The sequence below is a fragment of the Moschus berezovskii genome, chromosome 21, assembly GCF_049115385.1.
Source record: "Moschus berezovskii isolate FMDL1 chromosome 21, NW_MosBer_1.0, whole genome shotgun sequence".
In the NCBI taxonomy this organism is placed as follows: Eukaryota; Metazoa; Chordata; class Mammalia; order Artiodactyla; family Moschidae; genus Moschus; species Moschus berezovskii.
In genome coordinates, this window is record NC_142480.1 from 24,925,443 (window position 1) to 24,943,440 (window position 17,998).

Below are 17,998 nucleotides of genomic sequence, written 5' to 3' on the forward strand. Positions count from 1 at the left end.
TGTTTCTCCATCTATTTGCCATGAAGTGATGGAACCAGATGCTATGATTTGTCTGAATGTTGAGCTTTAAGCCAACTTTTCACTCTCCTCTTTCACTTTCATCAAGAGGCTCTTTAGTTCTTTTTCACTTTTTGCCATAAGGGTGGTATCATCTACGTATCTGAGGTTATTGATATTTCTCCTGGCAATCTTGATTCCAGCTTGTGCTTCATCCAGCCCAGCATTTTTCATGATGTACTCTGCATATAAGTTAAATAAGCAGGGTGACAATATACAGCCTTGACGTACTCCTTTTCCTATTTGGAACCAGTCTGTTGTTCCGTGTCCAGTTCTAACTATTGCTTCCTGACCTACATACAGATTTCTCAAGAGGCAGGTCAGGTGGTCTGGTATTCCCATCTCTTTCAGAATTTTCCACAGTTTATTGTGATCCACACAGTCAAGGGCTTCGGCATAGTCAGTAAAGCAGAAATAGATGTTTTTCTGGAACTCTGGTCACCTGGACCACTTTAAAATCTTGTGTTTTTTTAGGTTTTAAACCTGTTCAAGCCTTTGCTTGTCGTTACTTAAAATAGATTTATTTCCCCTTTCCACCCAATATCACGGTCCAGATGAGCAGATTTCCTTGCCTGCTTCCTTTTTTGTGGTACCTGTTTCCACCCTGACACTTACAGATGCAGCCTTTCGGGGCCCTAACTTTTAAGGGAAGATTCACCACATTGAATGGGTCCTAGGTTTCATGTCCTGTCTCTCCCTCCTGCCTAACAGTCAAAACAAAAGTTCAAGATCTGCTAGTGTTTGACAGGTCTCTTGCTTTATGACTTCCCTTCATTGTGTACATCTTCATCCTCCCAGCTATATTAAAATTTTCTTAAGTAGACTTGTTTCATATCTTCTAAAATGCTGCATATTGGAGGAAAAATGCAATGCAGGAATAATGATAACAACAATAGCATTTACACTGTGACAGAGAGTTTACATGTCTTATGTGTATTATCTCATTTAATCTTCCCAACAGCACTCAGAGGTATAAGCTAGCCACATACTGCTGCTGAGGTACCTGAGGCAGCTTAAGTAACTTCCCCAAGCTATATAGGGGAGCTAGTACTCACATCAAGGCAGATTGACTCCATAGCCTATGTTTTCTTAATTGTCATGCTGCTATCCATGAGATTTCATTTGAGGATATATCTTGCAGAATTTTGACGTGATGTGGTAAGCACTTTATAATTAAGTATAATGTCTTAGGAAAACTAAGGTAGTTGCAGTAGTGAAGATCAATTCAAGGTCAATATTACATGCCAATGTAAAATGATAGACTAGCTAGATTAATAGCATCCAGTCAAATGATTCTTAATAGATTCAAATGTTTCTGTATAAAAATTGGCACTGAAAGTTCTTTTTAATGGGGTATTAACATTTTTTAAATCTACCTTATTTTAAAAATAATATTTTCTTAGATATAGAAAGCAATGTAGTTGGCATTTATACATAATTGATATTTTTAGTAACAGTTTTATTGAACCATATTTCACATATATAAAATTCACCCTTTTTAAATTGTTCAGTGATTTTTAATATATTCACAATTGTACAGTTATCCACCACTATCTAACTTCAGAACATTTTCATTAGCCCCAAAAGAAACCTCAAATATGATTGATACTTAACTTAAAGAGCAATCCATCTTTTATCTGCAGATGAGGCAGTAACATTCTTGATTCATATGAATAGTAGCTGACTTGTTATTGTATTTAGTCACTTTTCTAAATAAGATCAAGATTTGATACAAAGAACTAGATTGCTGGATTGAGAACACATTGCCCTAAGTTATTTTTCTTTTTTAACTGTTGAAATCCCCAAGCATTTGTTTTACGGATTTAAGTAATTCTTCGTATTATAAACAAGGTGTGGCTCAGCAAATTTTCTTTATCATGAATTTTTTGTTTTTAATATCAACATGGTCTTTTTGTGAAGTATTAGGAGAGAAGAACTCTAAATTCTTACCTATTTAACAATACCAAGAAAAATAGTTCTAGGAGATGTCTAGGGTTTGCCTAGGAAGTTTTAATTACTTTCCCTTTCATTTAAGATGCCAGTGACAGTGGGCGTTCTTATAAAACAGTCCTGGACCGTTGGAGAGAGTCTCTCCTTTCTTCTGCTAGTCTATCCCAAGTCTTTCTTCATCTCTCCACCCTGGATCGTAGTGTGATATGGTCTAAATCTATACTGAATGCCCGTTGCAAGATATGCCGAAAGAAGGGTGATGCTGAAAACATGGTACTTTGTGATGGCTGTGATCGGGGTCACCATACCTATTGTGTTCGACCAAAGCTCAAGGTACTTTTCTTTTATTCTTCTGCTTCTCAGATTAGAATTGAGATTTTGAGTGAGAGATGATCACTGATCATTTATGTGATTTATCAGACTGTGCCTGAAGGAGACTGGTTTTGTCCAGAGTGTCGGCCAAAGCAGCGTTCTAGAAGACTCTCCTCTAGACAGAGACCATCCTTGGAAAGTGATGATGAGATGGAAGGTAGTATGGAAGGTGAGGATGATGAAGCTGATGATGATGAAGAAGAGGGTCAAAGTGAAGAGGAAGAGTATGAGGTAGAACAAGATGAAGATGACTCTCAAGAGGAAGAAGAAGTCAGGTAAGTCCTAACATGCAAGAAAATGAGAGTTCATGTCATGACTAGGCAATCTCTTGACTTTTCAAATACAAATGGAATGGTTGCAGCCTCTAATTTTTAAAAAGCAAGTGTGCAGTATAGTGTCATAAAGTTCCTCTTGTTTTTATGTATTATAAACATATGAAATTATTCCCAAGGGAGTATAATCCTTGTGTGAACTTAGCCAGATAACAAAGTCAGGTATGAGTTTAAGTTTGGATAGGATGTTAAGTCAAGAGCTTCATTAAGGTTGATATTACTTAATTTTTTACTTTAGCAAATAAGCAGTCCAGAGGACAGCTAGGAGATACAGATGAGCATGTTTTGCTTTCTCAAGAAGTTATACCCAAATATTGGTGATCTTGGTAGCCAACAGAGAGAAATGCCAGGAAGCACGTTGTATTTTTATATTCCTGCCACGTCAGCACCTGCTATACTACTGTACTATACTGCTGCATAGCCAAGTATTTGACAACTTAGCGCAAGCTGTGTCACCCAGGCCTAATGAACGGATTTGGTTATTCCTGCTGGGCAGTCTCTCTTGTTTGTCTGTAAGACTCTCCCATCCCTTTTCAACATTTGAACTCCGTTCATGTGGAATCGCTTCCCAGGTGGCTCAGTGGTAAAGAATTCACCTGCCCACACAGGACATGCAGGTTCAATCCCTGAGTCGGGAAGATCCTCTGTAGTAGGAGATGGCTACCGATTCCAGTATTCTTGCCTGGTAAATTCCACGAGAGAGGAGCCTCGAGGGCTATAGTCCATGGGGTTGCAAAGAGTTGGACAGGGCTGAGCAACTGAGCATGCACACATAACACACGTGGAATCAAGAAAGTGACTGTGCAGCAAGGGCACCTGGAACTGACACAGTCCAAAATGGTCACAGCTTGAGGGAGATGAGAGAGCGCCAGCCCCTCTATTTCAAGCAAGTTGTTTAGTAGCTCCAACTCAGCAGTATTATATTAAGCATAAAGACAATAAAGAACTTGGAGAATTCTTGGAAATATTTTAGGCAAACCAGAGGTTCAGGTATGTGGGGAGATGGATATTATAGGCTTAATGGGATGGTATTATCTTTGTCTACAACATAAAGACAATTAAAAGGTTGAATATAGTTTTGTTTCTTACAGTAAACATCAAAATACAGCAAAGAGATTCTTGGCCTGGTGTTGAGGAATAGTAGGTTTAAGGCCTACTTTTGTGGGAGCCATTGGCCAAAACTGTAGGTTACCTCAGTATCAATAATAATGAAGAGTGACAGTCTCCTGAGGCATAAGGAAACTAAAGATTTGCATTTTAAGTTTTCAACATGATCAAGTCCATTTATTCAGTTCTTCTGAGGATCTCACTGCAGTTTATTCATGACTTAGGATTTTATTTTCATGATGATATCCTGGAGTTATATTGAGAAATTATTACATGTTCTCCTTGAATTACAAAGAAATAAAGCACATTTTAGATTTCATCAGTTCTAAGTTTAAAAAAAAAAAGGAAAGTTGGTCACTCAGTCATGTCCAACTCTTTTCGATCCCATTGACTGTAGCTCTCAGGCTGCTCTGTCCATGGAGTTCTCTAAAAAAGAATACTGGAATGGGTTGCCATTTCCTTCTCCAGGGGATCTTTCTGACCCAGGGATCAAACCCAGGTCTCCTGCCTTGCAAGCAGATTTTCTACCATCTGAACTACCAGGGGAAAAAACTGAGTAATAAGGATGTTACTTATCCATGTGTCACTGAGGATAAGTCTCAGTAACACATAAGTTATGTGTGTTAAACTCACTGGCTGACTAGAGTAGAACAAGGGGGATAGAAGTATCATATGTGCATCATTGCTCTGTACAATAATTGTTTTCTAACACTGTTTATAGCCCACCAAAACGAGGAAGACCACAAGTTAGATTACCAATTAAAACAAGAGGGAGGCTTAACTCTTCTTTCTCAAGTCGTGGCCAACGACAAGACCCTGGAAGATACACTTCACGGAGTCAGCAGAGTACACCAAAAACAACTGTTTCTTCTAAAACTACTGGTAGAAGCCTAAGAAAGATAAAATCTGCTCCTCCTACAGAAACTAAATCTTTAAGAATCTCCAGTCGTTCTACTCGCCAGAGTCATGGCCCACTGCAAGCAGATGTATTCGTGGAACTGCTTGGTCCTCGCAGAAAGCGCAGAGGCAGGAAGAGTGCTAATGATACCCCAGAAAATAGTCCCAACTTCAGGGTGATTGCCACAAAGTCAAGTGAGCAGTCAAGTCCTCTAAATGTTGCTTCGAAACTTTCCCTCCAAGACAGTGAATCCAAGAGAAGAGGCAGGAAAAGACAGTCTGCAGGTATGAAGATGTCTAAATTAATCTGTTTTCAGAAAATTGAGTAATCTGGAAGGATTGAATGTTGAGATAGTTTGTATCATTTTTGAAAGGCTGTCCACTATACAGAGTTTTTAGGGAGCAACCTGACCTGAAGCATAATGTTCAAGGAAGGGGCAGCTCTTTGGGGAATAAAGGTAAACTATGCTGCTAGTGTTTGTAGTAGTGTAGCAGAGTACTTGAAAGAAATTTGCCAACAGCGTTTTGTGTTTAATGGAGAGATTTGGCCAAAACTTGAATGACCTCAGTATATCACATTATAACACATTTCATTCTCATCCACCTTTGCTTCCTTCAAAACACACATACTCAACATCACCTAGACAAGCTACAATTGGTAATGTGGTAAGGTTCCCACCTGACATACTGAATTTGGGGGCAAGGGAGAGTTGGGAACATTAATATTGTTAGGGAGTGATTGATTACCAGCTATCTTTTTTATTCTGATAGTTGTTTTTAATATTTATATATAATATATAAATTGTTTACATACTATATAGGGTTATGTTGTTTTTATCATATTTATTATATGATAAATTATTTGTCATGTTTATCTATGTAATAATCTCTTTACCCATTAATCTCTTTAATCTCTCTTTTTCTTTATCAGTGGTAATAAAACCTTGGTATTTCAAAAAGAAGTTACACATAAAAAATGCTACTAGTCATTGACATAAATACACTACTATTGGTAAAATAGATAGCTAATGGGAAGCAACTGTATAGCACAAGGAGCTCAGCTCGGTGCTCTGTGACAACCTAAAGGGGTGGGGTGGGGGGGCAGGGCAGGTATGACGGAAGCTCAGGAGGGAAGGGATGTATATATACGTATAGCTGATACACATTGTTGTACAGCAGAAACCAGCACAGCATTGTAAAGCAGTTATCCTCCAATTGAAAAAAAATTTAATGCTAATTACTGTTCTTTGAAGAAGTTTAGGTAGCTTGTACTGCATAAACACATGACAGGATTAATTCATTGGTGAAGGAATGCAACATAATGCCGTCATCAGGTTGTCAGGTTTGGTGGGTTGTGGATATGAGGTAACTTTGTACCAAGATCTAATTGAGCTTTTCCTATCCTCTTACGTGTTTTGCTCTTCCACAATCCTGAACCCAAAGCTATTTGGAAAATAATACACCTGAAGCATTTTTATTAAAAAAAACAAACAAACACCTGCTGGAAAAAAATGTTTTTAACTGATTTGTAACCTGGTTCTAAGGACATATAAACAGGGAAATGTGTGGATTTACATTTAAGCAAGGAATGTAAACACCTAGATTCATCTATGGACTATACTACCCTTTTCTATGAATTCATATACCTTAGATCTCATTATATACATTTTATGAGAAAGCATTTTGCTTTAAGAAAATTCTCCATATGAAGTTAGATTTATAAGAACAATCTTTTATTTCATCATTGAGAAATATTTTCTATTATGCAAGGTAATTTATAAAGAGGCCAGGTTTCTAGATCTGAAGAGGTTATTTTCTTAAGGATGTATTTCAGGAAATACCAGATGATTGCTTGCTTTCATCTTACTGTAGTTGAAAACATATTTTTAGAACCACCCAAAAACTTTGTGTTCTAGAATTACCTTTTGTATTACACTCTTTTTACACTAATCTGTTCCCAATGAGTGTTTATTTCAATTTGAAATTTTTAAGATCAAAAGGAAATAATGAATACTTGGTCCAGATTTACCTGTCTCTCAGAATATGTGTTAGTTTAACATCTCAGTGTGTAGAGTGTTGATTTTCTGTTTGAATGTAGTTTGTATTTATATGCCCTATTTAATTTATGGTGACCAAATACTTCATTTTATCATCACCTAAAGTTAATATAATTATTTGTTCAGAATCATCCCCTATGACACTTAATCGAAGGAGTTCAGGTCGACAGGGAGGAGTTCATGAACTGTCTGCTTTTGAACAACTTGTTGTGGAATTGGTACGGCATGATGACAGCTGGCCTTTTTTGAAACTCGTTTCTAAAATTCAGGTAATAATACTGGACTGTCTAAAATGTATTTGTGTATATTATCTGATTTAGTCTGCATGGCAACTTGAGGTGGTCAAAATGCTTACTTAGTCACTATCTATTTAGAAAACAAGGCAAAACTTGGACAGTTGGTTCCTATATTGAAAAAAATGAAGTTAGCATAGTCTCCTCAGTCCCTTCTAGTCCTGTGACTGATTCTTATAAACAATGACAGTGTGTTGCAATAACCTCACTGTTTTTATTCTGTGTAATGAATATGAATAGAGTTGATTCAACTAAGTACCATTTTTGGTACTTCCCTTATGTAAAACAGTGTTTCTTAAACGTTAGCATACACCAGAATCAACGGAGGGCTTATTAAAACACAGCTGACTGGGCCCCACCCCAGAGTCCTTGAGTCCCTAGGTCTGGGATGATGCCCAACCATTTGCATTACTGACAAGTCCCCAAATGATGCTGATAGTGCTGGTCCAGGAACCACATTTTGAGAAACATTGTAAAAGGTACTCTTAACAGAGATGGAGTAAAAAGATGGTGCTGTGGTTATTTATATATGTATGGCAGAATATGATGTGCCATAGCAGAGACAGGACAGTGTTAGAGTACTGTCCTGGAAGTTATACTGGTCTTGCAGAAATAGAAAAGAGAGGATAGATTTGAGCATTTCAGAGGGAGGAAACAGCAGGAATTAGAACGTTTTTTATGGAAGAAAAATGAAATTTCAACAGTGAGAAATGTAATAAGGACATTTTAGGGAGAGAGGCAAGTTGAAGCCTAGAAATGAGAATATGGGAACGATGGATAGTTTGAATGGAACAGAGGGTGTATTAGAGGGGCTTGTACACAACTGGATTGTAAAGGGCCTCATTTGTCAATATTAGGAGAAGGTTTCTGAATGAAAGTGACATCAGATTTCTGTTTTGAGACTTATAGAGCCAAAATGTGAAGGGTTAATTGAAATAGCATCTCATAAAAATTAGCTCTCAGTTGGACTCTAACTTGTTTTTTCTGAGTAGTTTTTTGTGCCAAATTTTGTTATATATATTTTATTCATTACAAATGTAGTCATGCTCATTAAAGAAGTTTTTATAGATACATAAATGTATATATAGAGAGACTTTTACAGTATCAAATAATCTTTTATAACATTATAATGACTAAAATGTGTAATTGGAATAATAGTATTCAGAGGTTAATACTCAGTTGCTTTTAAGTGCAAAACTTGCATATATTTGACTACTTATCTTCAATAAATTGTCTATAGGAGAGATATATTTGAATTATTTTACAGGTCCCAGACTATTATGACATCATCAAAAAGCCCATTGCCTTAAATATAATTCGTGAAAAAGTGAACAAATGTGAATATAAATTAGCATGTGAGTAATTTATGTTTTTCTCTGATAATTATTTTTAAGGAAGTAGAGGCTGTTTTTCTTTCAATGATGCATATTAATGTAATTGTGTAGATGGCATCCCAAGAAATCCCTAAAATGCTTATACATGCATATATGGAAATGAAAGATGGATGGGGATTAGATGAGTTAAAGATATTTTATAGAATCTGATCTTAATAGACATTCTGTAGTTATATAAAATATATCTAATTAAATATTAAGCTTCAGTTCTGCCACCTTGTTTCAGTTTTCAATTTCTAAAAAAAAAAAGTGGACTTACATTTTTTTAATGAGATTTCCAGATATGATACCAACAAAGATTATATTTATAATTGACTTTCATCTAATCTCATTTGTTTTTTTCATTCTAGCTGAGTTTATCGATGATATTGAATTAATGTTTTCGAATTGCTTTGAGTACAACCCTCGTAACACAAGTGAAGCAAAAGCTGGAACTAGGCTTCAAGCATTTTTTCATATTCAGGCTCAAAAACTTGGACTCCATGTCACATCTGGGAATGTGGATCAAGTTAGCACACCACCGGCTGCAAAAAAGTCACGAATCTAATTTTGTCCTTCTAAAGGATGTGACGAAATCAAATTGTTCATGAAAATGGAACATTAAATCATGCTCTAAAGCAGACATATATGTATAAAGCAATAACAACTGATTGACCACACTGAAGTGTGGCCTGCACTATATTCTCAACTTTAATATTAAGCACTCAGGAGAATGTAGGAAAGATTTCCTTTGCTACAGTTTTGTTCAGTATCTAATAAGTTTGATAGATGTATTGGATACAGTACTGGTTTACAGAGGTTTTTGTACATTTTGAGATCATTCATGTGTCCCAATATCTCAGAAAATATTTTTTCACCTATGATTTATTTTGTCATTGACCTTTTTTTAGAAATGTGGTATTAAGGGAGATTTATCTACACAGAAAAATCTTCCATTATAGCACAGTTTAGGAAAAAGTATATACATCTAAGAATTGTTTAATGAGCACATTCTTTCAACACTACACATGAATGAATCCAATTTTATATCCTTGAAGTGCTATACCAGTGCTGGCTGGAGGTATTGAGTCTGAGTTTATTAACTAGATATTTATTTAGCATTCAAAGTATTTTGTGAATTTGTTTTGTATTTATAAAATTTGTACCTGGAAAATGTTCTTTAATTTTTTAAAACATTTTATTGTGTTTTTGTTTTATTTCTCTAACTTCCTTAATGATCAGCCAATAAAGGTAACACCCTCCCTTTTCCTTGACAGTTCTTTCAGTTTTACACAACTGTATTATAAGTTTCTATGTACAACTTTTTAAGTGTACAAATAAAATGATACTTTTTTTTCAAGTATTCTGAGTTTCTGGAATTTTTTACAAATCAGAATTGGCCTTCTACGTGTGATAAATACAGACCATAGGAACCAATGTTTTATTGTACCTGAGTCTCAAGCTGTGAGTTGAATCTTTTCTGCCTAAACTCTTTAGGAGTAAGATACCTCCTGTCAGAACAGTAACATTCTATCCCAGGGATTCTTATTAAAAAGAAAAAAGAAAGTTTGGAATATACCCACCTGTGTTAAGAAACACAACTCTGAAAACGTTTTTTAAATAAATGCTCTTTCCTATTCAGACAATAACCAGTCTGTTCCAGCCATAGAAAAAAACTGACCTTATTCACACCCACACCAGCAAAGACAAAATAGGGAGCCTAGACGTCACGCTCATAAGGCTAAAATGAAGTGCCAACACCCTCATTGGTGTAGGGCCACAGATGACCAAGTAGAGATCCTGGACTTTCATCCCCATCAGCCAGTAATGGCTCTATCCCTGCACAGTGTCAGTGGAGACCAGGTGCGAGGCCAGGACTCACCCAGCAATTACGAGAAGCACCGAATGTCTGGTGGCAACACAGGCTGGGTGGATAACCTTGACTCAACGCTTGAATCTGGCAGTCACAAAGTTCAGCCCCAGCTTCTCCTGTCAGTGGGGTCAGGGAAGGCCAGCTACTGACAGATGGTTTAAATAGCATTTGGAGTCTCATAATGCAAAAAAATGTACATGATTCAATCAAAATTATACCGAAAGCCAGAAAGAGCCCAAATTGAAGGGAGAAAAAAGACGCCAACACCAAGATAACATGTTAGAATTGACAGATTTTAAGCCACGAGAAAAATGCTTCATGAGCAATTTTATTTTATTTTATTTTTTTTTTTCATGAGCAATTTTAAACACACTTGAAACGTGAAAAGAAAAAGTTTCAATGCACTAGATTTGTGTTGATACTGTAATAAACTACCACCAATATTTAGCAGCTTAATGCAAAGTTAGTTCTGGAAGTCTGACAGGAGGGCTGCTTTCCTTTCTAGAGGCTCCATTTCCATGATTTTTCTAGATTTTAGAGGTTACCCACATTCCTTGGCCCAGGATCCCCTCCTCCATCTTCAAAGCTGCCAAAGTCACATGTCTTGTTAGTTTCTCAGTGGTTTCTGCGCTTCAGTGGTCACATCTTCCTTGACCACTGCCAGGAAATGTTCTCCCATTTTAAGGACCCATGTGATTAGATTACACCCACTCAGACAATTCAGGATAATCCCCCATTCAAGGTCCTTAAAATTTTCACATTTTTAAAGTCTCTTTTCCATGTAAGGGAACATATTCATAGGGATTCCAGAAATTAGGACATGGACATTTTTGTAGGACTTATCCAAAATATATAAAAACTCTTTAAAATGAAAAATAAGAAAATGAACAACCCAATTTAAAGATGGGCCAAAGACCTTTAGACATCAGAGAAGACACATATATGGTAAATCAGCATATAAAGAGATGCCACACATCATATATCAAAGACATACAAATTGAACAACAGTGAGACACCTACAGACCTATTAGAATGGCCAAAATCCAGACCACTGACAACACCAAATGCTGCTGAGGATATAGAATAACAAGAACTCTTGTTCATTGCTGGTGGGAATGCAAAATGGTCCAGCCACTTTGGAAGAAAGTTTGGCAGTTTCTTTAAAAATGTATCAATGTAACAACTACACTCCTTGTTATTTACACAAAGAAGTTGAAAACTTAAAACTTACATCCACATGAAGATCTATATACTAACGTTTATAAGCAGTTTTGTTCATAATTACCAAACCTGGATGCAATCAAGATATCCTTCAGTAGGTGAATGAATAAACTGTGGTACAAATAGACAATGAAATATCATTCAACACTAAAAAGAACTATCAAACCATCAAAAGACATGGAAGAACCTTAAATACATATCACTAAGTAAAAAAAGCCAATCTGAAAAGGCTCCATATTATATGATTCCAACTATATGACATTCTGGGAAAGCCAAACCCATTGAGCGAGTAAAAGGATCAGTGGTCACCAGAGATTAGGGAGGAGAGTGGGATGAATAGGTGGAGCTCAGGAGGTTTAGGAGGCAGGGAAACTACCCCATGTGATACTGTAATGGTGCACCTGGTGGCTCAAAGGTAAAGAATTCGTCTGCCAATGCAGGATACACAAGTTCAATCCCTGGTCCAGGAAGATCCCCTGGAGAAGGAAATGGCATCCTACTCCAGTAATCTTGCCTGGGAAATCCCATGGGCAGAGAAGCCTGACCAACCACAGTCCATGGAGCCGCAAAAAAGTCGGACATGACCTAGCGACTAAACAGCAACAACATATCTTTATATTAATATTTGTCCAAATCCATAGAATGTACGCAAAGAGTGAATCCTAATATAAACTATGAATTTTGGGTGATAATAACATGTCATTGTAGGTTCATCAATTGTAACAAACACACAACTCTGATGGAGTATGTTGATAATTTGGGAGACTATGTATGTGGGGGTGGGGGTAGGGGAATATTGGGAATCTGAATCTTCCACTCAATTTTGCTAAGAACGGGACAATTTTTAGGACAGGAAACTAATCTGCATGATACTATAATGATGGCTACTTGTCATTATAGATTTGTTAAAACCCATACAACACAAAAAGTGAATCCTAATACAAACCATGGGCTTTAGTTAATAATAGTGTATCAATAGTGACTTATCAATTGTAACAAATGTACCACACTAAATGGAAGAGACTAATACAGGTAACCAGGATCAGGAGCTATATGAGAATGCTGTACTTCCTGCTCTATTTTTCTATAAACCTCCAAGTGCTCAAATAAATAGTCCATTAATTTAAAAAAGAGAGTGGCAAAATGGATGAAAAAATATGATCTAACTATATGCTGATTTCTATAAGAAATCACTTCAAATTTAACTATATAAGTGGCTTAGAAGTTAAAAGGATGGGAAAGATATAGCATGCAAACATTGACAAAAGAAAACCAGGAATGAGTGGCTATTTTTAAAAAATATTTTCTTATTTATTTGGCTGCACTGGGTCTTAGCTGGGGCATATGGGATCTTCGTAGCAGTATGTGGAATCTGTGGCATTTGAACTCTTAATTGCAGCATGTGGGGTCTAGTTTCCTGACCAGGGATCAAACCAAGGTCCCCCTGTGTTGAGAGCGCCGAGTCTTAGCCACTGCACCACCAGAGAAGTCGCAACCCTGTGTCTTAAGCAAGTTTAAGCTCTTTTTAAGAATTTTCAGTGTAAATTAATAAATGGGAGTTTCCTGGTGGTCCAGTGGCTAAGACTCCATGCTCCCAATGCAGGGATCCCAGGTTCAATCCCTGGTCCGGGAAATAGATCCCACATGCCATAACTAAAGATCCTGCATGAGGCAACCAAGACCCAGCACAGCCAAATATATAAATAAAAATAAATGGACCACTTTCTCATTGTTTCAAATTCTACCCTACTCCTGAACTTTATTCACTATTCCATCTCTTATTCTTCTGTATTCATCCCAAGCCTGCAAGTTTCCTTTTGAAGGGTTAAAAGGAGCAATATGATTGAGTGATTCAGTCTTCTGCAACATGTGGTAGCAGAAGACTAACACTTTCCAAGTTCTCAGATGCTGATCTAGGCTATAGGATCAGATGATGAGAACTATGCCAGTGACATAAGCTCATCAATGAAGTACTTCTGTCTCTTTGGGCAAAATGGAAGCTTCAGAGATAGACGAGTTTTTGATGTTTTCTATCTCATTTTATAATGGTGCTTATTTTTGGTCGTTGAAAGTTAAGAATTGTTAGAAATGAGAATGTCTCCTAAGTCTCAAGTATCTATTCTTAATTGAAAGGATAGAGAAGCAGATACAACCAATGTACCTCTTTGAACACTTGTATCTGCTGCAAGGACTATCACTGAATTCTCTGCTTTGCCATTAGAGTTGGTAATGGGTTGGTTAAGACTTCTTGCACAAAGAGTTGGGCCAATAAAGTACCATACACATCAGTTCAGTTCAGTTCAGTCGCTCAGTCGTGTCCGACTCTCCGCGACCCCATGAATCACAGCACGCCAGGCCTCCCTGTCCATAGGGGATATTCAATAAAATAGCATGACCTCTAAATCTGCAGGAAAGAAAGCCAGGTTTCCTTTGTGCTGGGTTGTATTACAAGAGCATATTTAACTTTATTCTGAGATCTCCTGGATCTCAGTAAGGCTGAGCAATCACATTTTATTTCAGAGGAAGAAAAAAATTGTTCTCAAGCCATATGCTTCTTCCCTACTATTCTTTCTCCATTTCAACTTTCTCTCTCTAAAAGTTGAACTTTTAGAACTTCCCTACTACTCTTTCTCCATTTCAACTTTTTCTCTCTAAAGTCTAAACTAACTCAGATATGCAGATGACACCACCCTTATGGCAGAAAGTGAAGAGGAACTAAAAAGCCTCTTGATGAAAGTGAAAGAGGAGAGTGAAAAAGTTGGCTTGAAGCTCAACATTCAGAAAACAAAGATCATGGCATCTGGTCCCATCACTTCATGGGAAATAGATGGAGAAACAGTGAAAACAGTGTCAGACTTTATTTTGGGGGGCTCCAAAATCACTGGGGATGCTGATTGCAGCCATGAAATTAAAAGACACTTACTCCTTGGGAGGAAAGTTATGACCAACCTAGATAGCATATTAAAAAGCAGAGACATTACTTTGCCAACAAAGGTCCGTCTAGTCAAGGCTATGGTTTTTCCCGTGGTCATGTATGGATGTGAGAGTTGGACTGTGAAGAAAGCTGATCGCCAAAGAATTGATGCTTTTGAACTGTGGTGTTGGAGAAGACTCTTGAGAGTCCCTTGGACAGTAAGGAGATCCAACCAGTCCATTCTAAAGATCAATCCTGGGTGTTCACTGGAAGGACTGATGCTAAAGCTGAAACTCCAATACTTGGCCACTTCATGCGAAGAGTTGACTCACTGGAGAAGACTCTGATGCTGGGAGGGATAGGGGGCAGGAGGAGAAGGGGACAACAGAGAATGAGTTGGCTGGATGGCATCACCGACTCGATGGACATGAGTTTGAGTGAACTCCGGGAGCTGGTGATGGACAGGGAGGCCTGGCGTACTGTGATTCATGGGGTTGCAGAGTCAGACACGACTGAGCGACTGAACTGAACTGAACAATGTCAGAATCTACACTATATTGTATTTAATTTACCAAATGTTTTAACACTTTAAACATCTCTTAGGGCAAACAAAGATAAAGGGCCCACCAGTCCAGACTATTTCTTGACAATTTCTTGGAGGAAATAAGCAAACTACAAATCAAAAGAACTTCTGGAAATCCATCCCATGTAATATAAAGCAAGCGGTCTGTAACTAAAGCAGCTTATGAGTTGATGAACTCTGTCTGAACAGCTTGGCTAAGTCTGGTAGAATTAGAGAAAGTGTGTTGAGGGTTCACATGGGTTAGAAATCCGAGCAGATCAGTGACTCTGAGCTTAAACTCTTTGCTAGTAGATTGAAAAACATCTGCCACTCACCCCACCCCAAATGTAACAGGAGCTCTTCGTTTCTCTAAATGTATGTGTTACTTTGAAGGTAGGAATTTGGGGGCAAAATCTTGAAGAGTGAACTTTTGAGATGAAGGCTTTAGCAAAATTATCTTACATAGATCAAAATAGGCATTCATTACACTTTAAAAAATATTCTGACATCACCGAAAATGCATAAATGGTCAAAAAGAAACTAAGGATTTAAAAATCTTTTAATAATTTCAAATGTTTCCTTTGGTTATTCCTATTTCATAGGGATTTCTCAAATTTGTGTCCAAAAGCATGTTTCTACATAGCCAAGGCAAGTTGTCCCATTAATTTGGAAAGCGCTTTCCAAAGACAGAGAAATGTCATAGGACCCAGCCAGTCACACAAGCACTCCTGGTGAACATGTGTGGGGAGCCCAATAAAAACCCCTCTGATGTTTTTCCCATTTTTCTATGGTGCTCCTTCAGGGTTATCCAGGATTAGAGGCCTAAATGGAAAGACAAACTTTAACATTATTTGAAGAATGTATAGGAAAATATTTTTATATCAAGATTAGAAAAGACTTCCTCTCTCTCTCTCTCCTCTCTCTCTCTTGCCTAAATAATAACAAAAGAAGGAACTGGCTAAAATCATTGAGAATAAATTTAGGCTGAAATAGTTCCCAATTAAAAACATATCCTTTGATACTGAATAAAACCCATCTGTGAAAGTTGTGATCCCTACCTTGGGGAAAGGATTCAAAGACTGGAGCCTTACTTCAAGTAATCATACATGAAGGCTATTAGGACAGATTTGGTTCCATAAAACAAAAAACAGTCCAGGCCAAGTAACAGCAGCTTGAATAAGACAAATTTCTCTATCATATATGTAAAAAATGAATCAACAAAAAACAAATAAATTTGGAAGACCAGAAGGGGACGCTCTCATGCCCTGTGAGGATAGCAGAGGCCCAGAGGAAGAAAGACTTCTTTCGTGGCAAAGATTCAGCCAATGAAAAGCCATGGATCCTTTGTTTAATATAGCCTGCCTACTTCCCTCCATATAAAAAGCATGGGGGGCGAGGGAGCGGTGGGGGGGGGTGCGGTGGGAGGTTGGAGTTCCCTGGTGGTCCAGTGGTTAGGACACTGTGCACTGCGCTTTCACTGTTGCGGCCCAAATTCAATCCCTTAGCTAAGGAACTCAGATCCCACAAGCTGCTTGACACAGCCGAAATAAATAAATAAATAAAAAGCACTCTCCTTCCCTTGCCCTGGGAGGAACTTCATGTGGCTAGCGCCATGGTTGGGCTTCCCAGGTGGCGCTAGTGGAAAAGAACCTGCCTGCCAATGCAGGAGACAGAAGAGACACAGGTTCAATCCCTGGGTCAGGAAGATCCCCTGGAGGAGGGCATGGCAACCCACTCCAGTAGTCTTGCCTAGAGAATCCCATGGACAGAGGAGTTTGGCAGGCTACAGTCCATGGAGTCACAAAGAGTCGGACACAAGAGAAGTGACTTGGCACACATAGAGTAGTGCCATGGTAGCAGATCCTGAATTGCAATTCTTTGCTGATCCTGAGTAAACCCATCTTTGCTGGAGAAATATCAATTTGTTTTAGGCCAACATATATGAGTCCCAGGGAAGATTGTCCAGGACTACTGTGGTGGCTCCACAGTCATCAGAGACGCCGGCTCCCCCATCTTTCTGCTCCATCATCCTAGCATCTGGCTTTCATTCTCAAGGTCATCTCATGGTCCAGGAGAGCCGGTAGTACTCTATGAAATCTATGCCACAAGCCGAAAGAAGGAAGGGCAGAGAGAATACACCTTCCAGGTGACTCAGCTCCTTTGAAGCAGCCTTCAGGGAAGGCCACATAACATCAGTTGAATTGATCACATGGCCACATCTAGTCAACAGAAGCAGGAAAATTCAGTCTTTTAGCTGGGGGACCTAACTCCAAATAAAATGGAGACTGATACTCTTTTACTAAAGTAGAAGGGAGCCAGTGGACACTGGTAGCACCAGTAATCTCTATTACAATCGTGGAACCTATTTGAAAGGATACAAATTTCAAGCATTTATAAAGGAGGCAGATTTCCTGGCATGATCTATGTTTAGATTTCTTTTCCATTCTTTACAAGTGAATCAAGAGTCATCACAGTACTGGGTCCTGCCCCTCTCCACCTTTCTGTTGACAGTTTGTGAAAGGAGAAACAATTTTAAGTCAATAAAAGAAGCCCACTTCTGCTTGGGTTCTTGATTGGTCTCTAACCTTGGGGCAAACCTCTCTCTTAGGGAGGAAAACACTGGCGTTCTTCATTAAAGTTAAATCTAAAGACATTTTTGTAATTAAACAAGTAATTGAAGGCAAACTCACTTACGTAAAATGTCTAAATTTTAAAAGTATCACTTCAGTAGAAAACACCAAAGCCTCCAGCTCACTCTCCCCGTTTCAAACTTTTTCATAATTGCCTGTAACATTTAGAATAAAACTCCAAAATCCCTAACAGTAGAGGCTCCCAAATCTTCTCCGTTTACAGTGCCCTTGGTATAGTAAAAATTTCTTCACAGCACTCGTGGGCCAGAAGAAATACCTAACAGTTCTGTTTGTTAAGTAGGCGGGAGGAGACGGGGACGACAGAGAATGAGATGGCTGGATGGCATCACCAACTGGATG

The 17,998-nt window shown here is 38.1% G+C and overlaps 1 protein-coding gene across 2 annotated transcripts in view; it reads left to right on the top strand.

Moving 5' to 3' along the window:
- BAZ1A (bromodomain adjacent to zinc finger domain 1A) overlaps positions 1-9,808 on the top strand; it is an 86,592-nt gene extending 76,784 nt beyond the window's left edge. Inside the window, exons 22-27 of one of the 2 annotated variants that reach the window (XM_055418235.2) lie at positions 2,093-2,340; positions 2,428-2,654; positions 4,540-5,000; positions 6,899-7,041; positions 8,333-8,420; positions 8,810-9,806. In XM_055418235.2, the coding sequence (XP_055274210.1) occupies positions 2,093-2,340; positions 2,428-2,654; positions 4,540-5,000; positions 6,899-7,041; positions 8,333-8,420; positions 8,810-9,006 (1,364 nt within the window). In that variant the 3' untranslated portion in view covers positions 9,007-9,806. Of the gene's footprint in view, positions 1-2,092; positions 2,341-2,427; positions 2,655-4,539; positions 5,001-6,898; positions 7,042-8,332; positions 8,421-8,809 lie in introns of both variants that reach the window. The other variant, XM_088829493.1, reaches the window with a different exon arrangement.
- Positions 9,809-17,998: the final 8,190 nt, after the last annotated feature.